The sequence below is a fragment of the Caloenas nicobarica genome, chromosome 1, assembly GCF_036013445.1.
Source record: "Caloenas nicobarica isolate bCalNic1 chromosome 1, bCalNic1.hap1, whole genome shotgun sequence".
In the NCBI taxonomy this organism is placed as follows: Eukaryota; Metazoa; Chordata; class Aves; order Columbiformes; family Columbidae; genus Caloenas; species Caloenas nicobarica.
Genome location: NC_088245.1, coordinates 115,493,039 through 115,519,780, shown reverse-complemented (window position 1 = coordinate 115,519,780; position 26,742 = coordinate 115,493,039). Strand labels below are relative to the sequence as shown.

The window sequence follows — 26,742 nt, the reverse complement described above, 5'->3', positions numbered from 1 at the left end:
AAAGAGCTTTCTTTAAATTTTCCTCTTGGGGCGGGGGGGTGGGGCGGAACTACAAAAACCAACCAAACCAAACCCACCAAGACCAACAACAACAAAACCCCACCAACCTACAACTTACTAGTGTACTAAACCCAAGGTTTCCAGCTTGCATTTTTGCAAGCCAAATCTCAAAGAGAAGCACAAAGACTGTTAGTTCCAGACTAACAGAAATTACAGAAACTGCAGGAAACTAACACTCCAGGTTTGAGCTGCGCAGCTGCCAAGCAGCTCCCGCTCCGCTCTGTCATCCCACAGCTACGCTTCACAGTAACATGAGGGCACAGGAGAAGGACAAGGCACTGGTCAAAGTCAAATCATGCCCAACAAAACCATGGAGAATGTGGATGAATTTACACAGTGCGAAGATTTGTACAGACTGCTACAAAAAAAAAAAAAAACAAAAACAAAACACAAAACCACAAACCAAAACACAACAAAAAACCACCCAAAACACCAACAGGGAGAAGTACTGAAAATCTAGGCAGTAACTGTAGAACTCCTATAGAAAGTTAAAGACTGATTTAAAAGTTGGAAAACTCACAGCACAAACATCCCTTCTATAGTCGCTGGTCTCTTAAACCAACAACAAAAAGGACTTTCTTTCTACTTGACAAAATGATTAACTCGTGATTTATGAAAAGGACACTCCAGTAATCATTTACCCTTGAGCACTGTACAGCTGGGAATACCAGGCAAATATGCCTTAAAAGGCTGAAAAACTAAGTTAAGCAGGCCACAGAATCAGATAACTGCAATGGAAGAGACTTAGAAAACATCTAACACGTAATCCCGCCAAGAACTTCTTTTCTGAATGTTTCTTACTGCTTGGGCAAATCCAGTTTGAAATAATCAAAAGGCATTCTCAAGGGCATCCCACACAAAGACAGTTACAGCCAATTTGCCAGAATTTTGTTTCCCTTTTATTTCTAATACTTCTCAGAACAGAGTCAGCATCAGTCAACTGGATCTGAATGCTGGATCAAATAAGGGATTCACATGAAAGTTAAGAGACTCACACCCTGCTGAGAATTTCAGCCTTTCAGCCCTTTACTGCATTTGGCAGCACTGTCAGCCTCAAATTATTCTTGAGCAATTGTCTGACTTGTTTTAAAGGTGGACTAGTAATATGCCAGTCAGAAGACTGCTTGGTATTCCATAGGTAGAGGACACGAACAAAGCATTAATAGGAAGTGAGTGTACCTGCTACACTGTTTTCTTCTGTCTGCCCTCAGTTTCAGGTGTCAGGAAAAGATTCACCTCTTCTCTTCTGGGTATTTATCCAGCATCCATAATTAGACACAGACTGATGCTAGATGGATGTCTTATTTGATGACATCATTTTAGATCTGGTGCTGACAAGTTCTGAGCTGCTTGCTAAGCTTTTCAGTGGTTTGTTTTGCTAGAACAGAGCTATACGGATAACCTTGCAATTTCTGTAATATTTAAAACTTGCAGGAAATTTGAAATGCAAATAAAGATTTGTGACTTCTAGCTTTTAAAATCTTCATGCAGTATAATTAAAAAAATAGTTAAGGGAAATAAAATTAATATCAGTGCTTCAATCACACCCAGATACTTTGCGCAGTAACCTTTGAACAAATCTTTGAGTCTCCCAACAACCTTTGACAACTGACCAGTGACCACATACAGTGCTGCCTGCAGGCTACAAGTACTACAAATAAGCAGCTTTACTAGGTCAGACCTAGGGTTCACCTAATCCGTTACCTTCTCTCTGACAACAATCATTAGAGACTGCTGAAAGAAGAGTTCAGCCATAAGCAGGCAGTGATACTCTCCCAGCTTCCACACATTTGTACTTCAAGAATTTACTTCCATTAGCCAAAGCTGATCCCTTTTATTTAAAAGGTCCCAGATTGATTTATCTTCCATTCATTTATATCATTGTTCTCTGAACCTACCTAAGCTTTTAGCACCTGAGACATCCCTGTGGCAAGGCAGTTCACAGCTCTGTTATCTCTGGTGAACAGAGATACTTCTATTTGCTTTGAACCTGCACCTTCTTGTTTCCTTTGAGACCCTCTTGGCTCCCCTGTCAGAAGGATGGCAAGTAACTGATCTCAGTTCAATCTTCATGATCCTCATAGACATCGTCACATATTCCCCAATTTAATGCTTTTCCAATCTATTGTTGTCTTTTCATATCTTGGTCAATTGTCACACTTCTCTGGTCCTCTGGTCTGTCCTCGGCCACTAATTTGCTTTTTAGGACAAAGGGAGGTCAGAGCTGTGCATGGCACATTCAAGATGCGAGTGTGACATAATTATGTTTTCCATTTTGATCCCTATTCCTTTCTTCGGATTCTTAGCACTCAGGTTTTTATTTTGTTTTGTTTTTGTTTGACTGCTGTACATTAAATTCAAGTCTTCATAGAGTCAAATTTAGACCTTGTTTCTGAGTTCAGTTCAGAGACAATCATATATATAATGACTATTCCCTCTTCCCGTGTGTGCATTACACTAGTCAACACTGAATTTCATATTCTATTTTATCCACAAAGTCCTGCAAATTCTTCCCTGTTGGCTCTAGCCTTTACTAACATAGTAGTATTATCTTTATAATTAACTTTATCATTTTAAATAATAATTCTGAAGCTATCAAAATTCGAGCCCACACAGTATTAAATGTATTCAATATTTCTGTGACAGCTATTGCATGTACACTCAGCATACACAATGCTAACTTCCAAGAAAAAACTCATACATCAAAAATAACTTGAGGGAACTGCTTCATATTGTTTTAATATTACAATTCCGGATGTTGCGCACCTCCCCAGAAGACTGCAGAAAAACAAAGAACGAAGTGGACAAGATAAAAAATATGAAGAGAGAAATTACACAAAACAAAGTTACGATGAGATAAATAAGCTACAGACCCTATTTTAATTCCAGTCTATATATTTAATTCCAGTCTATCTATACTATGAAATCACTGCATCTTTGTTATTCTCAATGTACTGTACCACGATCCTAATCTACTGCATTAATTGCCTTCCCCTGGGATGCAGAAGTTGTGTCTTACAAAATGGCTGTAAGGATGGATACTGCTGGGGGACAATGGACTAAATAAAGCCTAAGTAACTGAGGTTGGTCAGGCATGACTGCATATTAGCAGAGCCCGGCCCATTAGCAAGCTACCAACAACAGAATAAAGCAGCTCTGCAAAAAGGACACAGTAGTAGAAATGGATAAAAGGTCAGGACCTTATTGGAAGCTCCTTTCCCACCGTGACACAAAGGTTGTGGCAAGAGCAGAAATGTAACTATTTCTATTGTACTGTTTCCCAAATACCTCCCACAAGGGAAATTCTATCTACCAAAACAAATGTTCCTAAACAGGGGAAAAGAAGCCAAAGTGAGAGGCGCTGTGTTCAGGCTACGCTTTCTCTAGTGACTTGAACTTCCTGTACTACTTAAGCACAAGTGATACTGTGTTTGAATTTTACAGAAGTAACGTCATTGTAAACATTATTCTTAATTACACAATGAGCTATCATTAGGAATGGCCACACCAAACCAAGTTTGGAAGGTAAAAACCAGGTGTGTACATGCACTTTAAAGCTTCGGAAAGGTCTGAAGAGACACTGCACATCTTAATACTTCATTTTAATAAATCAGGAAGTTCTCATTCCAACCTTGCCCACCTCCCCAGGTATGGCCTCCAACAAAAAGATGCCAAGAACTTCAAATGTTTGGTATGCCTTTACAATAACATAGCTATTTTTTGATGCACAGCTCAGCCAGTGAAGAGTGGAATGCACCACCTGTGTAAATTCTGAAGAAATCTGCAACACTGCCCATGCCACTTCATCCAGTGACCCCTTGGCCTTGCAAGTACAATTTCCCCATGCAAAACCACACAAGGGATAGAAGCTTTTTTGAAGATAAGTTCTCTGAGTCATGTTTTCTAGCACCTCTTTTTCACTTTAGATTTATCGTCAAATTCAGCCCTAATTTCATCCAAGTCTGCCTTGAATTTAAAAAAAAAATATATATAATTCTTGACTGTATTGCATTAAATAGGTCAGATGCCACCATCCAAAACCTGTGTGCTGTTTTTATTTGTTGGGGAGGAATCTGAGATATGCTGGGTATGATGTGCAGCTACGGCTTGCAGAGCCATTAGCCCACAAGCTTCTTTTAATTAGTGAAGCCAATAGACTTATGCAACAATTCTGTGTGGGCAGTATCTGCTTCATTCCCATCAAGTTAATGTATCACTGCCCTTGCATAACACACACAGTAGCACTGAAACTGTTGTTCTTTCCATATTTTAGATCATTGCGGCTTAACAATACTCTCTGGGATCTCGCAGATTTTAGCCTGAAGAAGGCCGTTAGTCTTTCCTTATTTTTAGACTATTAATAGTCTGAGCAATGAACACTTTGGCCAGCTACACAAGCACCTGGGATTCAAAGGTATATTTTAAATGGAAAGCTTTTTGAGTTGTTCACTCACTTCCTGTAAACATATTCAATACACAAGTTATTCCACAAAGAATAAGTGAAGACTTGTGGCCTCTGCTTCTATATATGCCCCATAAAAATCCCAATTCCATAATTTCGTCCAAGCAAGACAACTGCATTTGTGAAATCCAGGTCAGACTTACGTGTGTGATGACAGGAGAATCAGGCACAGGCTATTTGGGTCAATAGTGCTGCCAAACAGACAACAGTTTTGCCCATCTTTTCTCAAGTTGGGTTATTAATTCATATTCCTTTTCTTCCCAGCTGCTCATTTTTACAACACGTAAAAGATATTTATCTTTGAGACTTCTACACCCTTCAAATTCAGTTTAAATGGGATTAAGGATTCAAAATTTATTGCTGTGCGGTCTATCCATCTCCATTGTACACCTTATTTGCTTAAAGAAACAGGTGAAAAACAAACCTAATGTAATGTTGGAAAAAACACAAGCATTCAGCACACCCCAAAATTTAGTATCGATACACACCACACATTTTTAAATACACACCAAAACATACCGTTTTTTCCTCATTTTCAAATGCTTCTCTTGCTTCTTCATAGCTACAGATTTCTTCTCTGCATTCATGTTCTATGTCACCTTGCTTTAATTCTTCCAAAAATGTGTTGGCTCTTGGGTATCTTTTTAACACAGAATTGGCTTTGTCCTCTGTTAAGAACACTGAATAAGAGGAGAAACAAAGGTCACTTCTAAAATAGATATCCAAAACCTCATGCTGAAACTGCTCAAAGAAAATGTTCTTTTGAGACAGAAAGAGCTTTTTCGAAGTCCTCCCATTTATTTAATATGATAAAAGGGCTTTCCTAGTTTTATTCACTGTCGTAAGGAGTTGGGCCTACAGTTTCAGTAGTTATTGCTCATAAATGTGATGGGCCTCAATTCAGCATCACAGCCAGGTATGCTTAAATGAGATTGAAGCTGGTGCCTAAGAGTGCTCAGAAGAGTCAGGCATGTGCTCAGCTCAGGCGACTTCTTAAACTGACACAGAACAAACAAATCCTGCTTGTGAACATCCAAAAAGATATTTGCCAGTGCCTGAGGGCATCACAGCCGAAATGTTCTGAAGTTTTTGATATTAATATTTACGAATATTACCCAGAGTCATACACACCAGAATGGCTGCATTTATCAAAGTTTAAGTCTGTAAGTTTTCTTAAGCAATTCTGAAGCAGACTTGTTCCCTTTACTCCAGAAATGTCAACCCTGAAATAGTGATCCTTTTGGAGGTGTGGGGGGAAGTAGCCTCCTTCCTTTTATTTTCTTGAATCATACGAAAAACCTCACCTTATTTGATGAATCAAATAAAACAACCCCAAAAGACAAACAATTTTCCAATATAGGTATTCTTTTATTTGTTTTCCTTAGTTTTCTGTACAAAGAAGAGAGCTGGAAGCAACCTCTTCTGATGTTCCGGCTTTCCTTCAAACTCCCTGACCAAATGATTTTATACAGTAACATGCAGCAACTGGAATACTCCAAAACCCAGCAGATCGAATTACCCAGGAGGTACATCTGCAGTGAATAATGCAGAAATTCTCCAGGTATTTCAAGCCAGGAAGAGAGAACACCACGTCACTCCAGCACTGCTCTTGGGCTCTCAGTGCCAGCAGGAGCGGCTAATAATTCAATGGACTGCCATACTAATACACACGTATCATTTTCCTGACCTATTCAATAATTTCTGCATTGGTTCATTTACAACTAGTGTGGGACCACTGATATGCTATGAAGACAAACTCTCACTGTCCGTTGAAAGACAGTGACTGCCTGGTTTATGCAATGATTTATCTATAATTTTATAAGAATCAGTTTTCTCATTTTTGGTTTTTCTCTCCTCTCTCCTCGCCCCCAATTTCCTTAATCATCTGGTTTCGAATATTTAAAAGGGATGGCAGCAAGTCTGCAAAGATGGTCACTACACTTCTGCTTTCTCATAAGACAGATGTGGCATTTTGCAGCAGTGAGGCTACTACCATAATTAGGCTGATCTACTTTAATTGAATTTTGTTTGGTCTCTGTGGTATATGCCTTGCTGCAAGTCGTTAGCCAGTCATCTTCCTTTTGCAAAGGATTAAATCAAGATTTGAAGATTAAACTCTAAAACACCAGTCACTCCTATACTTCCAGTTGAATACATGTGGTACATACATGCACCACACAAATTACACTACATATGATGTTACCAGAGGTTCAGTGCATATAGGTCTACAACTGCACCTATTGCAATTTTGGTTTTCTACAGCACCACAGGTGAGCACAAGGGCATCTCCTATCCTGTAAGTTCACTGACTAAATACCATAGAAATTAATATTAAAATTATATCTTCAAAAAGGAAAGAAAAAAATAGGATGGCTTCTTTCCATTTCCCACACAATTCCCCTGACTCCTCTCTAGGCATGAAGAAGTCGGTTTCCTTCAACATGCCTCAGTGATCACCTAAACCTGATGAGATGAAGGACCTGTGCACATCAGGAAGCCATCATGCAGCTATGCACAGGGATGGACCACCAGTGCTCTACCTACTGCTCACCAGCTCCTCCTGGGGACATTCCTGAAGCAGAACAAGCTACAGCCCAGACGCTCTTAAGAGCGCTCGTATGTGGAGTCACCAAAAAGTAGATAATGCGCTTAAATTGAGCTTCCCTTTCTTCCGCAGATGAAACCTAGGGAATTTCATTTCACGGCTGGAAACCGTTCCTGAAAAGAGCAATAAGAGAAACTACAACAGCTTTATACTGGTTGCAGACGGAGAAGAAACAAAGAGGAAAATGTAGATAGCTGAGAATACCCTGATTTAAAGGTTCTGGCCCTCAGAAACAACATGCGAATCCTTGTTTCTCCATGCACTTCCCAATTTACCAAAGAAACAAACTGAGAACAAAGGTTTAAAAGCTAGTATGTTATGAAATATTGTGCTTGATACACATTGGGATGAGTTTCTAAGTAACAGTTGAGTATTCCAAAGAGAGCTAAGCATGCATTTCTGCTTCAAAATGCATTGAAAAAGAACAGCAAAACATTAAAAAAAATCAATATTCAAGAATGGCAAATATATGACTATCTATAAAACCCAACTTTTTTATCTAGCAATTCCTATTCAGAAAGTGTCTCCCTTTTCTTGCAGTACAGTACAGAGAATGTATACAGAGACAAAAAAGCCCACCAAGGAAAATAAATCACACCCTATATTCATTCTGAATTTATCTGATATATAATGATCTATGATTAGTCCAGACTTGGAAGGGCTTTTGACCCTGCAAGGCTGGAAAAAAAATGAAGTATATGAATTTATTTGTTTTGATTTGACATTTTTCAAGCTCTGCACATTCCTAGTGACTTTAAATCCTATTGAAAAATCAATACAAATGTAGCAAGAAAACATAAAAAACATACACCCATCAAAGCAATCTTGATGGAGATACTGATTGAAATACAGTGATTTAATGAGAATCAGTCATTGCCTGATGAATCCTATAAAAAGAGATAATGGAACCATATTGCAGAAACTACTTTGACTTCTTAGTATTCCACGACCATCGGCACATAGACATCCAGTTATAATTGCACAGGAGTGTGTAAAAAAAACGCTTTCGGTTGGATGCCCACCTAGCCAAGCTACAACGTAGTTGAATTCACTACAGCTGTTACTATGGAGCTGAACATAATCAGGGAAGAATTGCATGTAGCAAGAACAAAGTGATGAAGCAAGATAACACGTATTTTTTCACTTTGTTACAGAGATTAACTAGCAAATACAAGATAAAGGAGAAAATCAAAATTATGATTTTGGCATTACATAAGACAGACACAGAAACAAGTAAGTTTTTGTAGAATATAGATGAAGACACAACTATCAAACTTAATGCATTTGCGGGCATATCCATTCCTTCAGACATACTTGTGCTCTGTGTGCAACTGTAATCCTTGGCTTTTAGCAAGTTTTATGCATCAGAGAGCTACAAAGAAAATAATTCCAAAGTCTTAGTTTCATTTGCTATCATTGAAGAAAGCAATACAGTCAGATCAACCTATTATACATCCTCCGGAAAACCAGTGTGCTATCACAATAGTGAACAGATACTCTAGCAATGTGAAATTCAACCAGAATCAGAAAGAGACAAGCAAGGACATGAGAGGATAAATACGTCTCAGCCTACCAGTTGAAGCTGTCACAGGCAAAGAAAACAGACTTTAGGTATTTAGTGACAGAAGGAACAGGGAGTAACAGTGTGGGAGAAGTATTCTGAGATACAGAGTGTTGCTGAAGCAAAGCCCAGAGCATCCTCAACACCAGAACCAGCTCTACTGAGACCACTGTTGAGGCTGCCTTTTTCTCACTCCTAACCAACACCCAAGCAGATTAAAAAAACCCCTAAATACTAGAAATAAACATTTCATTTTAAACTTGAAGCTGCAGCTACTGATAAATTTGAATCTTTCTATAGGTGATCTTAATAAAACTATTTGGTTTGCATAGGGCAGAAGGGAGAAAAATGATTTGAGCATTTGCTTATAAAGCTTAAAAAGTGACTTCTGCTCTGAGAATCTGGAGTTACTGGGACAAGCTTAAGGAGTGTTGAAATTAAAGTACTCCACAAATGAGTCTGTGATGATTATTACGGTCTGCACATAATACCTCTGTCAGAACAGTATTATGATTCCAGTTCAGTTTAGTGTGGGCAAAGATCGGCACCATACGTAACACCAAAACCAGTTCAATCGCAGAGGACATTTTTTATGCAAGCTGATTGGGATTTTGAGCAGAGGACAGTTTTGGGATGTGTTAATGCCCACTTCATAGGGAATAATAAAGAATGCATACTCATCGCTAAGTTAACAAACTTACCACTATCCATGATGATTACTGTCAAGGCAGGGAACTTGCAAATACCAAGTCTGTAAACAAAAGAGGAAATATCCTGTTGAGTTTGTGAATTATGATGAATTTGCAGAAGTTTGTCTTGACTCTCAAATATTGTTACAAATATATCAGTACTAGAAACCCTGTGACCAAGATTAATTCCTCTTTTGAGTTGTTCCACTACTGCATGCAGACTAATTTCAGTAGTATACGAATACTATCCAAAAAAAGACTACTCTTGTGAAATGGTGAATGTTTTAACTTTCTTCAAAGCTTTCCATATTTAGAACATGCAAAAATGCTAATACGAAACACAAGGTGTGTATAATTTTAAACAAATCTGAAACTTCTGTTTTACCAAACTGAACTTGAAAGGTATTACATCCTCCACTGCAATTACTTATACCTTATCTTAGACTTAAATTGACTCTGCAGAAATCATGTCAACCCATTATCTTTAACCTATGGATCAGATTTTTTTGAAATCACAACGAACACAAGCAAACTAAGTTAGAGTCTGCTACTGATTAAAACAGGATGCCTGTATAAAGTTCAAGGGCAGAACAAGACCTGCGATTTGGCAAAGGAACTTGCAATACATGAGAGAAAACCAACCTGCCCTACAAGAACTTACGTGTAGTTCAGAACTCATCTTGGAAAGAGAACAGACAAGAGATGCTCTAAGTCAAGAAAGTGCCTGAAGCTCAGTGCACCCACCAGGCAGAGAGCCAAGAAGAACTGCATCTGAAGGCAGGAAGAGGAGTTTGAGGGCCTCTTTTCACCTCTTTTCAGTTTCTCCGAGTCTTTGTCAGTATGCAAAAAGTTAAGAAAATAAAAGCTTTCATCAAAGTATGAGAAAGGTGAAGCTGTCTAACCAAGTTGGTAGAACACCATGAGGTCAAAGGGGGTTTTTTGTTTTGGTGTTTTGTTTTGTTTTTTCACTAATAAATTACCTACTCTTAAAGGTTAGCATTAGTTCTACTTCAAAGGCCAGGTTACACATCAACGTGTCATACTACACCACTAATGTCCTCACTCTCCATATAACCAAAACCTTATAAGCAAACCTCTCTGTAAAAAAGTGATAACTATGCACAAAGGGATAAAGTTAACACTTCCAGCACAGCCCACCCAACACTGTAATTCATCATGCAAGAGCAAACTGCTGTACTTGTAAAGACATCCCAGTCTGCTAACAAAATTGTAGAACTGGGACTACAGGACACGTAGGATGGAGGAGTAAACTGATTTTAAAGTAAGTACAATCAAACCTCTGTAAAGGTAAATAAATGTGAATAAACAACAGACACTAAAGCACTTTTAAATCTCACCACTCTAGTGTTTAGCTTTTCATTACTAAGTATTATAGGGTAACAGGAGCAGAGGGCTTAAAAATTCTTCAGAATATATATAACCTCTTTTATTAGCCTAATTTTTTCTTAGCTGACTATGCTGTGCAAAGACAAAACCACCTTTGCCACTTGTTTCTTGAATAAAATTAAAGTTAGTGTCATTTTCTGTGTAGTCACATTGTTACGACCCAAATATCTGCACAGAAGAAATCTCCAAGCTCTGCCTACTGGGAACTGTGGCGGAAACATAGGGATTCAGGTGCCTCTCCCATGCTATGGACATCTTCCACCAAGACCAGAGTGCGAGACTGCCCAGGAGTGCAAGAGCTGCCTCGGCACCAATCACCTCGTGCCAGGTATGTCACAATCTTTGGGAATAAGCATCAGAACAATGACATACACAGATCAGGAAATTGGGGAAAACGTGGAAGAAGAAAAACAAAAATCACCGCACAAAAGGAAAAACACCTTTTATTTTCTTCAGTGGAAATTAAAGCAAGTATATTATGAGCTAGTGACAAAATAAAGATTTGCTGAATTAGCAACAAAACACGAATTACATTTCTCTTCATCCTTCCATCCATCATTACAAAAAGAACCAGTATGCTCTTCTCCAGGAATTATCAAATACAGCTTTCCAGAGCTGTGGTACAGAAACTTCCCTTCAACAATCTACATCAGATTCTTACAGCAATTACAAATATTTAGAGCTCCCTGGAACTAATTATGTCAATTTTCCTACAAATGCGTGTTGTTTTCTGCTCCTCTGCCTTCCCTCCCCATCTCTCTCCAAACCTTTTCATTTCCAAGCTCCCACAAAACATCACTAGCATCCGGCTACGACACCCAAATACTGACTGGGCAGGAGGTTGACAGAGGTCACCAGCAATGGTCACCCTGCCACTACATGGCCATTACACTCACAGAACAGACTCCCCAGCTGCAGAGGAACAACCTGGCTCTTTGCCCTCTACTTAACTGTCCCTTTCCCTAAAGGAAAGGAGCTTAATTACATTTTGGTCCTCTACTCTGACAGTCGGTTCAAATTGACTAAATAGTTCAAAGATTGTTTGAAAGAAGAGACCAAGCACAGACAAGTACATACATCTTTTTTGACCTTCATAAACCAGCTAATAAAACCGAAGAGGGCTGGCAACACCACAGGAACATCTTGACTTGCTACTGACTCATTTATTCCTCCACCCAATTCTTTCTTTATTTTCCTGCTTTTAAGTCTTCACGAACCTTACTGAAGGCTAGGATGGTCCTTTGGTGTCAGAGCAATGTTTGTCATATATACACACAAATGCAAGAACAAAAAAAAACCTCACATAGTATCTTACTAGTAACACTAAAATTTATTGTTTCAGGAATCCCTCTTCCACTGTCTTCTATATATTACCACCCACACCCTCCAAGAGGTTATACATCACCTTAGATTTGCTTGTGGAAAAAGTGACAGCATGGATCACATTGACAGCCAAGCTGCATGTCAAATTCTGAGTTCAGTGGCAAGCTGATGTACCTGACCAATAAATGATATTTTCTGACTGCCTACTTGGCTGTCAGTATAATGGTAAAAAACAAAAAAACCACCCCACTCTAAACAAACAACAACGAAACAACCTCCAACCCCCGCCCCCAACAGACAAAAACCCAACCAAAACTGAACTAAAACGACCGTCCACTTTTAGTAGAAAATATGACTCAATGAGAAATACAATACGTTCTAAAGCATTTGAGACAGCAAAGGAGACATACCCAACAAGGTCCATGCTATTTACCAGCAATACTGTGTTCACCACCAAAGGCCAGTGTCTTACTGAGGAGAAATATTTTGCATGAAAGTTTAAGGAACTAACATTGAAGTAGCAAACCAAGCTGTAAATTTCTTTCCACAACTAACCTAAATATTTTTTCCTCAATCCTGAAAGTGCCCAAACCTTGCATACACTATGTATAAGCACAAAGCACAGAATATTTTATACGCATTTCCAAAGCTGGTAATCATATTCTAGCAGTGCACTGCATCCATTAAATTGGGAAGCTAACTGATTTCAGCATTAAGAATTGTTGAGTCAAGACAATATATCTGCAAGATTTTACTGCATTTGTTAAGATAACAATATTTGGTTGGCAGGTATGCCTCTTCTGGGTACATTTCCTGGCTACGAGTTTGATGGAAACTTGTGTGTAGCTTGTACCATTAAAGGGCAGAGGATCTGATGAAGGGCGTGCAAGTTCAAACTGCCTTCCCTGTTCTCACTCACTGACTGTCATGTGTTCTAGGGAGACAGAACATCAAGAACAAAGCAAGTCCTTGCAGGAAGGGATTACAATAAGGATAATATAAAGCAGCAGCAGTATTTTCCCTCGCTCAGTTTCTCACTTGCTGCACTAACATGGACTTAAAATGCTGCAAGGCCACCGTGCTCCTCTCACAGCTGGGCAGGGACATGCAGGACGGTGCCCAGGTAGGGAAGAGCAAAGTGGCTTTTTTCACTCTGCAATACAACTCTAACAGGGGATACAGTTGTTAATTTTAGTTTTGTATTCTGCACAATTAATGAGACCACCGGGATGCAATTTATAACCAGATGCCACAGAGAGCTATACAGTTTTTTTAAGTTATAAATATTTAGGTTCTTCTGGAGCTTTTTATGAAACCAGGTACATTCAAGGGACACTGCTAACTAAAGCATCAATAGATGTTCAGTCTAAAAATAAACATCCTTTTTCTAGTCCCCAGCCCCAAACCACATGCAGTGCAACAACTGAAACACTCCTGTGGGAGGTTTGTTAGAAGAAAAATTAAAACATTAAATAATTACACATGAAGACAGATAATAATTACCTGATTGCCATTTATTCAAAACATGTTACCTGTCTGTCTAAAACAGTCCCAGTTCTACCACGTGTCTTTTACACTCTTGAAAAAAATGTTACAGAGAAGACTACAATTTCACTTACTACAATCTGTTTCGAAATAACTTTTTCCCTAGGAAAAGTGCACTAAGGAATTTACATGTATTCAAATGCTGGAGAACTATATTGACTTTTCTATGAACAGAAGGTCCATGGTTTAAGGATATGTGAGAAGCCTGCATTTATTAATTTCAGTTAGCTTGGAAAAGCAAGGTTTTCCAGGGAATTTGCGTGAGAATAAAGAGGGGTGGAACACTTTGAAACTACTCTACCAAATAAGGATACAAAAGATTTGTCCCACCTGAGACTACACAGCAAAAGGGTAAGAGTGAAACAGAGAACTGAAAAAAAATCTCTGCATTGTAGATGCTATCCAATCACAGCATTATAAAACATTATCATTAATTTTGATTACACATGGACCCAAAACCACAGACCAGATCACTAAGGGAAACCTGTACTTAGTGGATTGCCATTATGTCTTAAACCAAAAAAATATATAATTACTCACAGGACAAGCACACTGAGTACAACTCTTGAACACCACCCTGTTAGCAGAGAGAAGGGGGTTCCTCAGGAATGCAGCTGGACAGAACTTCAGCTGGCTGAGATTGAACCCTAAACTTCTGCCTCAACTTTGCTACTCCTTCTGTAGCCTTTTTGTTGTTTTAAAGCTGCAACAATATTCTGGCTGGTTACTCTCTGGTTACTTTCAGGCTTCTCCAGCTCAAAGCAGGAGCGCTGTAAGGTCTCTTCTTTCTGTTCCCCTTCAAAACCAGAGAAGAACAATCTCTTAATACATTTTGGTGAGTAGGACACGTGGGAGAGGTAACAATGCTCTCCCTTTGGCGAGGGAGAATTCTGGTGGGTTTCATTGTTATGAAGCACATGGGAATCACCTGGGCCAGCTCCTGGGAAGCATAATTGAATGCTTATGTAATGATCTATATTGAAACCAGAATTGCACAAATCCTCAAGAGATGATGCCTTTCTGAGCAGCCTACAAAGCGGCACTTCAGACACCTCAGCCTTCTGTAAACTACTGTTAAAAGACATTGCTTTAGGTTACAATAACTCTATACTTCAGGAATTCGTATTTGGAGTATTTAACCTGATAATCCATGTAAGTGTTGACATCGCAATAACAAATTCTTCTCCTCCTTTTTCAAGTGGGAACAGTGAACACTTAAATAAAGCTTTCACAGTAGGATGTGTTTTTATCTTCATTTTGTTTGGACACAAAACTAATGATACTGCGCTACTTATCCATTCTACTTTCTGTTCCCCCCCTCAATACCTTTTAAGGAAATCTGATACTGACATTTCTTCCTCTATGCTACCACAAGTTTTCCACGAAAATCAACGACCAAGAAGAACAGAGAAAACCCATTAATGTTCTCACTGAAGTGAAGATGGGGTTTGCCAATTGTGGTGGTATCTCAGGAGGCACAGCACCTTTGGCAGCTGTAAATCATTATCCATTTTCATTGGCAGAAAGTAGAAAGTCAGAAAGCATCCACCATGCTCAGGACCAGCCACAGCCTGTACAGAGCTTTGCAAGCTGGTAAGTCAAAAAAACTTGAAGAGATGAGAACAGAGAAAGAGTGCAGCCAGCACATAAGAGGTGTCACAATATTGTCCTGATTTGGATTAGTGACTGGGTCACAAGAATAAGCATGTTGGAGAATTGAGGAGAACTCAGACTAATGAAGTAGGAAAAAGCAAAAGAGACAGAAAAACAGCTTCATTATAGCTCTCGTGCTCACTGACCTAATTATTGTTTAGGTGTCAGCTTCCAAATCACACTCAAGTCGTCAGCTACTTTGATATTATCTATTCTCACTTAGGTTTGAATAGCTGGACTCTGTCTGAAGCAAGTACAGTAGTCATGAATAATATCCTCTAAGTGCATTATGTTTATCTCTATCCATGACTATACTCACATTAGCCAGGAATGCAGAACAATAGGAGTGAATCTGGAGAACAAAACAGTGCTGAGGACCCAACATTAACACAACACATCCATTGAGAATTTTACTTTGGGGTAGCTCTCATCTGATTCCATGACCTGAACACTGTGCAGCAGTGGGACTGCAACAGATATGTTCTTGGAGCACATGTTCTGCGTCACTTTCATCCAAAAGTAATTCAGTCTGAGTGCTTTGAAATTATTCCGAACGCAAACCAAAGCACAGCGACAATTGAGAGTTTTGCTTCCAAAGCATACTTGTAATCTGAACCAAAATGCTACTGCAGATACACCCAAGGCATATTGATGACTACACTCAAGGCAGTAAGAAGCTGTAAGGAAGGAAGCTCTAGATAAACGACCCCTCAGCAAAGAACCAGAGGTTGTTATGGGCTATTTGGCAAAACTTCCTGCAGAGCTGCAAAACTACTTTGACAAATAAGTTGACAAAAAACAGAAGTAACCTGAGGCTCTCCCTCAGGGAAAACAAAAACACCAAATCAAAGAAACAAAAAACCTTCACCAGAGTGAGATTTCTAAAGTAGCCTATGTGCTTGTCTCATGTCTTCAAATGCTGTGTTCTTACTGTGGAATTTAAACACGGATAATACACAGGATACCACAGGGCCCAATCTAAGAGCTAAAAACCTGAAATATAATACCAGAGTGTTTGCTCAGAAATACCAGAAAAAAAGAGACATATACTCCTAATCCGTGAACTAGGAGACAACCTACCCAACCTTCATGCCCCCAAAAAACTCCACAAAACAAAAAAGCACATTCCCCCCCACCCATACCCAAAGAGTGGAAGCTTGCAATTACGGACTACAAACTTAACATCCAGTTTATGATCACCATTATGTATATTGTCAATAACTTCCTCTTTAAAATGTAATCAGTTTCTAAAATAATAAAGTAACACCAGAGTCAATACACCAGCCAGGAAAACTACATTATGACTGTCCTGCCTTGCATTTATAGGTGGTTGAAGTTTTAAATAATGTATTGATAAATTCTCTTATACTTGTAAAGTGATAGCTGCTTATTGAATAGTTATTATGTATTTTTTAAAAAATACAGTAAAATAAAACAAGCAATGGATCTGCTAGTTCTTTTTTTTAAAAAAACACATCAACTGTATCAGAATTGCTGCAGACTTGTTTTCTTTGCAGCGTGTTTTCACTCACAGCCTCCATAAACTAGAAGCAGTTTTGAATGTGCACTCATTTTTTTCTCCCATATTTTGATCCTCTGTTTTCATACACATGAAACATTTGCATATGTTTCGTAAATCACAAACAAGCCAACTTTCACCTTGCAGTTTAGATCATGTCCATAAGAGAGAAGGTTCAAGCAAGAGTATAAGGGCACAGTCCCTTCACAAGAATGTAATTCCATTGCAAGTACAGTGTTTGTCGACTCAAAAGGTCACAAGATCAAAGCTAAAAATGTACTATTTTTCCTACTTTGAATCTCTCATAGATACTTTCTTCCCCAATACATCTTAAAAAGCAAAACCATGACCGAAATGTCACAAATAATACTCTCATGGACTTCGCAATAATACAAACTGGCTGTGCAAAATTCAGCCTCCAACTGTATGAGTCTGTATCCAATATTCAAGTCTCCTCTTTTCACAGAAAAAAAGAGACCTGACAGTTCCATACATTTGAAAAATATTATCCTCAACTCACTGAAGTTTTTCTTGAAATTGTTACAATACTGTGAAGGGTAGGGAGCAGTAGCTATTTTTTAAAATCCGTTTCCCTCTAAACTACCAGTAATTTTCAAGCTGCTATTAAAAAAACCCAAAACCCAAAACAAACAAAAAACCCCCAAACCAAACGACAACAACAAAACCCACCAAACAAAAAACCAGAAAGATTCTAGATCTCAGAATGTCCATGTCTGTAGCCAAAAGAAATCTGGATAATTTCACATTGGCATATTTGTTTTGCACGCAATAATTCTATAACAAACATAAGCCTACTACTTCATAAAGTTTATTTTGCTTTCCTGTGATGAGGTAAAGGTGAGGCCAATATTCTGCTCTCTAGAGAAATAATATTTAGCACTTGTTTGGTAGGTCCATGTCTTACACCTCATCTAATTTAGAAAAATTAGCCAGAAAATAAGAAAAAGTAATATCTTTGTGAAGTGCTAAATTAAGCTAGAGGACCGTGCAAACAAAGCCTTCTCTTCCAAATATTTATGCACCGTCAGCATGTTTTAATACAAGTTTCCACCCTGCCTGCAATCCCCTGAAGCAAGGCACATATGACAGCATTTCAAAGCATGTTTTAATGGGATTTTCCAGTCAACCAAAAATCAAACTGCATAGAACTGATGGAAAAGTCATAAATACATATTTCATCTCAGTGAATTTCATGGTAACTACGGAAAAGATAACGAGGCACAACTCCTTTACAAATCTTTATGAAGTTTTCTGTCACACTGGTAAACCGCATCAAGGGAGCACGGAGAAAGGTGTACACCACCAGAACCCACAGAACAGCTGCAGTCATACTTCTCAGTAAAACAGAAGGCTAAATAGCCCTACAAACCAGGGGAAAAAACCAAACCAAAACAAAACTATAATACTGCTGTTTCCCTCTCTCATAACGCCCATGCCCATTTCCTCTCATATCAGCTTTACCTGAATTTGCAAATACATGAAGATGCACACATCATGTCTGTCTTTTTTACTGCCTCACACTTATTTTTTTCTAAGTAGGATTTGAACAAACCTACACACGAAAGTACGTCAGTTGATTTACACATTTTCAGTATAATAAAGCATGATGTTTGGGCTTCAGCCTTAAGGAGGAGTCAAGGAATTCCTCCTCCGTTCCTACCACTGCTACTCACCCTTTATGGGCGATTGGAGGCCCCGATGTGGGCTGATGCAGTTCTGTGCTCTGCATTACAGCTCTGTACCTCTCCCACTGACCTCTCTCTCCTCCTTCAGGCCTTTGGTCTCCAAGAAAGGAAGGATGAGGTTCCTAGATTGTATCTGCCACCCAAAACCACCTGGCAGGCAACTAGTTCTGCATCCCTCCATATTTACCTTGTAGTCTCAATAGCATAAATTACATTTGGTTCAATAAGATTGAAATCAAGTATCACTGTTTATTTTAAATGAGTACCATTCTGTAAGAATTACTAGAAATGCAAAAATTGAAAACTTCAACAGTATTTCTTTTCAAAAACTGTGAACACAGTTTTCCTATTTTGAGGTTGTTTTCCTTCAGTAAAAGGGCTTAGTGTCTACCTGGGGTTTCCTTATGTCCTCTAGTCCAACAATTTTACTTATTGGCCCTTTCCAATCAACTACTACAGAACAACAGAAAACCTTAAATTCATGGACATTTTCCTAAAGAAAACCCACCAGTATAGAGGATGGAGGCATTCTGAACATTGTAACTCTCACACATTGTAACTCGAGAAAAGACTGGAAGAAAAATTAACACCTAATTCAAATTTGTCATTTATGAAGAAATAAACAAAGCTTTAAGTCAGAGCTTATAAATGATCAACCACACAGCATAAATCCATAGGAAATGACACTGCATGAGTTCCAGCAGTCACAAAACTACCAGTATCAGGGCATACTTGCAAAGAGTTCTGCACACTTTCCAGCACTGTGAAAACACTAGAGGACCTCCGAAAACTAAAACAATAATTCTACTGATGCTCTCCTACTGGTTTAGTACAATATCCATTCTGCCTGTGAGTAGGAAATACAAAAAAGTGTATAACAAAAACAGTTCAGAAGGATTTTAGCTTTAGAAATCAGTTTTAAAAGACTTAAGGCAAGAAAAATTTTACACATACTGAAGTTCCTAACATTGACATGTCAAATTAATGTATCAAATTTGTGTGCAATTAACCATATTTGAAGATATAATTTATCTTAGTTGTGTCAAAAGCATACACAGAATTTAAATGAAGTTAATTCTTGAAAACTTTATTCACAACTGGAAGATCCTCTACAGTATCTAATATGTCTAACATTTGTTCTTGGAAGATTTAAAGGGTGTTTTTCCCCCCAACCCCCAAGAAGCTGTATACCTACTCCAGCACCTAAAGAATGTGCAGGAGGAGAGGAGTCTTCTAATGCAAACAAATACACTGCTGACATTTTTAAAATCTGGTAATTCTGTCATATTTATTTACATATGTAATACATTGCAGAAATCATTGCAGAACCTTCTTAGGCAGGCTGCCCACTGGTAGGTGCATCTCTACCTTTTGTATTTCAGGTGTAGATCACTTCACCCCCAACACACACAAAAATCACAGAACCATTGGGCAACCCGGGTTGGAAAGAACATCAAAAGATCATCTGGTCCAACCTTTCCCAGGAAAGGGAGCCTAGATGAGGTTATCTAGCACCCTGTCCAATTGCATCTTGAAAACCTGCAGTGATGGAAACATTACCATGTCCCTGGGGAGGTTGTTCCAATTAATATATAGTTCTCACTGTAAAAAATTTCTTTCTTAAAGTTAGATGAAAACTTTGATCAAACCTTTGCCAAGAGTTCCTAAAGAATGGCCACAGTGAAAGTGCTTTGACACTTCAGTTTTTCTGAGACAACTGTAGATCTCATGAGCTTGTAGTTTGGCTCTTCTTTACAGTTCGTCATAAGTGGCCTTTCCATAAAAGATGAGTTTGTTCACCTTTCTGAGTCTGACCCCAAGATCTGTTCACCAGGTTCTTGGCCCTCTTGAGGGACCTCCTTGTATCTTCCTCCTTGAACAGTTTGCTGCTCTCCTTCAAAGATGTCAGCAGAGGAAGATACCGATACACTGCTGCTTCACAGAGAGTTTCAGAGTCAGCACTTAAATCCATCCCAGCTACGGTGCTGTCTGAGTGGGTAGTCCCCCCACACAGCCACAGTCCCACTCCCTCTCTTGCGCCAATACAAGGTCTGCCGGTAGCACCTAAGGCCAGCCAGAGGTAGCCCAGTAGAAAGCCTTTTGTGTATGTATCAGTATGCCTATTTTAGTTTGACTGGTTTATTTTTAAAATATATCAGCTCCCCAGTTCAGTTGACCTCACAGCATTAATAGCACTACTGCCAGCACAAAGGAAGCAGTCAAAATGCAAAACCTAGCAAGGATGGAGGGGAAAAGCAAGAACTCCTGTTTTCAGGCAGCAGGACAAGCTTAGATCAGCTAAGCTGCTTACAAAGTCACACACTCAGTTTTCCAGACTAAGCCATGCCTTTATTTTGCTGCTGCCTGCAGCTCTGATAACCAACAACAGCAAACAGAAAATAGTACAGTGAACTGTTTCATTTCTGATACTCAGAACTGCTCAGCAGTGCTGAAATAAAATGTCATGGACTGTTCTAATTTCAGCTGCCACAGGGGAAATCCATAGGAAGACAGGCAAGAGAGTCTGCTAATAATTATGTTGAGACCTCATGCAACCCTTTCCCATAGCCATGAGAACAAACACTAGAGACAGAAAGATAAACAGAAAGTTGCTTCTCATCCCAGCTTTATTTCGCAAATAGTTTGAAGAGAAATACGCTGCAAATCAAAGCTGAATACACACAAGGTCAGTAAACAGCACACTGATAAACCTGGAGGTACAGGGAGGTGCAAAAGTTCACACATCTGATGAAGCCACTATTTCTGAATTTTCCTGGTAGCATTCCCACAAACTGCCTCTCACTAGCAAGCTAACAAATTCACTTTGAGCCAAAAAGGAATCATTCTTCAATGCTAAGTAGTAAACATTTAGAAATACAGCTAATTATAATAAATATTACAGTTTAGACAGTTATATTAAACAGTTAATTCAGCAATAGGGATTTAATGATGAATTGCTGTAAATTGAATCTTGAAACCAGTCCATGGCATTCATTCTTATACCGTAGGAAAACAAAGAGCTCAGCAAAACAGGAACATCCAGAATTACCACAATAGGGTATAACGTCTTGGTGTAAACAAAAAAATCTCACCTACCCTAGAGTTCTGGCAAACATACTTCACCAGGATTAAGTTTTATCTATGGTAAACTACTGCAATACCACCTTTCACATAGTCTCTCTCTGGATTTTAGTGTCATTTAATGTGACTACTGTTGGACTAATCATATTGATGCAAACTGACCACTGCATTGAAAAACTGAAAGTATGTTGATCTTAAAACCTGAGGTGCCAATTTTCAATGAACGTCATTCCAGAAGCAATATGAGAAGGTTGATTCAAACGCTTTAAAAGAAACACTCTCCTGAGCAGATACACAGCAGAATGTAGTGTATAAAATGTGAGTGATCTCAAACTTTCAAGATGCAATTGCAGGATAGCTTGTCTCTCCCTCATATAAAAAAAAATTGACACAAAGCAGCATTCTTAGTTTGAAAACACGCAACACTTCTTGTGCTACTATATTGTCCAGGAGTCTTAGCCCTGGATGCTAACCTCAATGTGTTGGGCTGTGTAAGTATGTTTCTTGTCAGATTTTACAAGTGTATTTTTGAACAGATGTATAACTTTGGATAAAAGTTAACCATTATGTAAAATATCTGTCACTAAAAATAAGCGATAGCCTGAGATATGCATAAAATACCTTTCAACAAATATGTTTCCTTAGCAAGGCAAAACACATGGTGTGATTTTAGGTGGTTAGTATGCAATTTCTTTAACTGCCAGGACGAAGACAGGCTTTGCTTTTGAAATATAGCTATTTTAATAATGGTGTTCAGCAACCTTGACTAAAACACAGATCACTTGATAATCAGTACCATCAAAATGCTGGCAACAAGAAAATGGACTAAGTGTATTTCAGACCTCACAAATGTTTATCAAATTTTACTTAACAAAAATCAGTAAACAAAACAAAGGTAAACAAGGAAAGGGCTGGGTATTGTCAGATTAGATTTTAAAAGGTCAAACAGTTATCGACATCTGAACTCAAACAAAAATAGCTGTCAGGAGAACACATATTAGACATTAGGTCATTTAATCCACTCCCTAGCCCATTCTGTATTGTTCTCTACTGAACACTGCAAGTGCTTTTGTTTATAATGTGGAAGAGGAGAGGAAGCAAGGGATGGGAAGAAGAAAGTCGATTGTCTGTGGAGGCTGAAGGAAAAAAAGAGACATTACAGAAACACGAGCCAAAGAAAGACAGCATCCTGGAAACACAGCTGATAGGAATTTGTGTAAGGGCATGATGAAAAACAGCAGAGTAGTTCAGAATTGAGGTGAGAAACTGAAAGCAAGAGTTCTTAACAGGATGGTGCAACAAAAGAAAATTCGTGCCTATAGGTCCCTGGTGTCATTTGTTGAGTAAATGGGAAGAAATGAAGCATATAAGATTTACGGGATTAATGGAAGAGGAAAGTGGAGGGGCAAAACGGCTCAGGTTTTTCCCAGCACTCATACTGGGGGTAAGTGGTACCAACTGAATCTCTTGTTCCCCTGCCCATCCAGCTGTTTACAAGAGCCAGGTAAGAGTCAAATTAAGTCAGATATAAACTTGTTTTTCAAGCTGATTAATTCTGTGATCCACCTCATGAGGTGGATATGGAAATGATTATGCTTTCACAAATGAAGGAGGTCACAGGGGTAGGCAGGACAAAATGATGGACAAGAGGATCACAGGAAAAGGGACCTGTTTAAGACGACATAGCCCACAAAAATGGTTCACAATACTGTGGTCTAAAATAAGTTAGCACTGTCCTAAAGTATATAAAGTATATCCCTGCTTTTGCCACAGAATTCATTCAAGACACTACATAAATTACTTAAAAATATTGTTTCAATGTGAACACTAACTACATGCATTTTATTTTAGGGGTGTCTCTCCCAAAATCTGAGTGCTTGATTTGCAAAAGCAGCATAGGCTTAGACCAAAAAATCAATCTGTTTGCACCTGTGCACTTAATATAAACCAGGACACTGAACTCGATACCCTGAAAAAAAATCAGATCCTACCTGGACCAGAATGGGTCTCCACACTTTTCTCTTCCATTTTTCATATGGAGCAGGAAGATGATTATTTCCTTGTCTTAGCAGAGTTTTGTCAATTAAGAGGGGGATTTGTCTAGTACTGATATATTAAGGTGATAAGCACAATAGAAGACACAAGGACATTTATAATTCCACAGTCAAAGCAGAATTTGAACACAGATTTGAGTCACATCCAGAAAATAAGTCTTGATGTCACACAACCAAATTAATGGCGATAAGACCAAAATACTGCATCTCCTTAATACTTTGCATATAACAGGACTTTTTAATGCAACAAACAATATGTTATTACTTACTAAAAAACTGTAGTCCAATCTAGATGTACAAAGAGGTTGAATTAAAGCTAACTAAATAACTTCAGTGCTCTGTTCTTGATTTGTGAGTGCTTCTGGAAATGACAATATTAGTATTACTATTTTAAACATGTGTAACTATCCACTTTAACAAAAGAAAACTGATGCCACCATGTTATAATTTCAACACCTACAGGTGTTACAACCAGATGCAATGCTTTGCCGTTTGAGCTAATACACTATCTTGCAGCATTAGCTGGATGCAAATTTCTGGATGAACCTGCCTGAGAAAGGGATAATTCATGTTTTGCCTGGGGATTTTCTCGTATTTGCTAATCCAAGAAAACGAAGATGCTCAGGAATCCCAGACTCTATCCTAATCTGTTCTGGAAAACAGAATTTTATTGTCTAAAAGACATTGAAGTGAGACAACTGAACAGAGGAGTAGAAAGTCTTGCTCCTCTGATTCCGCGCAGTACTCTCACACAGAAATTCCCCATCCTCTCTTCTCTGGCCTCTAATCTCACCCCTTGGTGTAGCAAGAACTACTCTTACAAACTCACCCTTACTGGATATGTCTACTCAGACTCTAGTCACCTCTCGCACTTGTAAACCTCCCCCACGACCGCTTTATCAATGGCACTCCTTCTGTTCAACACAAGGCCCAGAATGCACAACATTGCAGTTGCACAATTCCTTTACAAAGGCGTGTGCGTGCCTAAGTGTATGCAAACACATACATACATAAAAAACCCCAGTGCTTTTACATACATACCTATTAATTTATATACAAAACAATAAACTCTTTCCCTCCCCATCACACATCTTTCATTGAGCTAGCATAAGCATCCCTATGGCAGTGCAGAGAATCAGAGCTGAACACTAACTAGGTTAATAAAAAAAACACATTTAAAATGTTAGTGTAAATCTGCGGGTAATGCCCCATGCCACTTCACCCCACTGCTGTATAAACAATGGTGTCAGCATGGGGAGAAGATGGTACAGAAGGCGACAATGAGCAGCAAGGCTGCAGAAAAAACAGGACTAGGGCTTTTTTGAGTGACAGTGCCAGCCTATAGTAATAATAAATTTAAGATGTTGATTTTAATCTAGAACACCAATGTCTGCATAACCGTACCTCTTATCTCCCCAGTCTTATCTATGACAATGTGGTTATGAAAATCTGAGATTCTTTCAAGTGTCTTCATTTGCTTACAGTCATCTTCCCTTTCCTCACTGGCTCCATTCCTCTGTGTCTGGTTCCCAACAAGACTAGCCACTGCTTGCTCTTTCACCCTTCAAACAGTGCAGCATTCAATCCCAGTTTCAACTGTGATGACACTGAGGCTCCCTGCCTCCCTCCTGTTTCCTGTGGATATGAATAAATTGTTCTCTTGCCCATGTTAGGCCTAGGAGAGGTCCATCAGATCCCTGGGGAATCAGGCTCTTAGCCTCAACACAGCCACCCATACTCAGCACCTTAAAGCTCCAGCAGCAGCGACTGCTCTGGCTACTGCGGATCTAATACTGATGGAGTCTTTGGGTGACCCTGCCAAAAGTGAAAAAAGTTTTAACAGGAATCTGAAAGCTTCAGATGGCTGTGGTTTTATTCTGTGGTTTGGGTTTGGTGGTGGTGGTTTTTAAAACCTAAGAGAAAAATTTATTAGCTGCCTATTTTGAAGAAAACCATTAGCAACTTTCGAAAAAGAAAGTCCGCAGGATTTTTCCTTTGTTAAATATAGTCAAAACATTTTCTTCCCTGGCTTAACTGGAAATGGCAAAAACCCCTTGGGGGAAGTTTTCCGGGCGGCTCCGCCAGCGCCAGCAGCCGCCGGAGCCCGGCAAGGGGAGAAGGGCGGCCGGGTACGTTTCACCCATTCTCCCCTTCGAGAGCCTTCCCACCGCCCCGCCGGGCGAACCCCCACACGGGGCGCACCCCCTCACGGGACCCCGGCCCCACGCACGGCCGCCGGGCAGCGCCAAGCGCGCCCCGCCCCGCCCGCTCACCCCCCGGCCCCTCACAGGCGGCCCCGCTCCGGGCAGCCCCCTCCCCGGACACCCCGGGGACCCCTGCCCCGCCCGGCGGGCGGCAGCGCCTGTGTCTATGGGTGTCCCCACAGGCAGGCTAGGGTCACCGCCTTCCTGCCAGCCCCGATCCTCCCCAACGGCGCGGCTGCCCGCGCCGCTGCCGGGACACTCCGGCCCGCCCTGGCCAGCTCTCCGCCGCGCTGCGCCTCTCCGCTCAGCTCGGCCCGCGGGACGGGGCAGGAGCCCCCGCGGCGGAAAGGTGCCGCCCGCCCGCCCGCGCTGCTCCGCACTCACCGCTGCCGCCCGAGGCGGGGATCTGCCGGCGGACCGTGTGCGGGCGGCGGAGGTGGCCGAGCGCTGCCGGTCCCGCGCTGCTGACACCCCGCTCGCTGCCCCCGAACTCTCCCGGGCGCTCCCGGCGGAGCAGGCGACGCCGCCGCGCATGCGCCGCAGGCGGCTGCCCGTGCCGGCCGCCAGGGGCCGCGAGCGGAGGGCGGCCGTGAGGCGGGGCGAGCGCCGGGGCAAGGCGCCGAGACGACGCGCCGGGACCCGTTCCCCGGCTCGTTCCGCCGCTGCCCCTCGCCTGCGCGGGGCCCGCAAGGGAGGCTCGCTTTCCGAGTTGGCCTGGGGCCGGCCCCTTCTCCAGTGCAGGTGGGGACCTCCCATCGGCCGTCGCCCCGGGCCCAAAAAGACCCCGTTAACGGTCGTGAACGCGGGATCGGCGGCAATTGCTTCAGCGCTGTCTGGTCGAAACGCCACCCCCTCACGCGTTTCCAGTCCTGA

General features: G+C 40.3%; 1 protein-coding gene across 1 annotated transcript in view; it reads right to left on the bottom strand.

Annotated features, from left to right (window-relative positions):
• PRRG1 (proline rich and Gla domain 1) overlaps positions 1-26,403 on the bottom strand; it is a 33,314-nt gene extending 6,911 nt beyond the window's left edge. Inside the window, 3 exon segments of the mRNA XM_065658252.1 lie at positions 5,042-5,202; positions 26,254-26,332; positions 26,335-26,403. Of these exon segments, the coding sequence (XP_065514324.1) occupies positions 5,042-5,202; positions 26,254-26,332; positions 26,335-26,403 (309 nt within the window).
• Between the last annotated feature and the right edge of the window lie 339 nt (positions 26,404-26,742).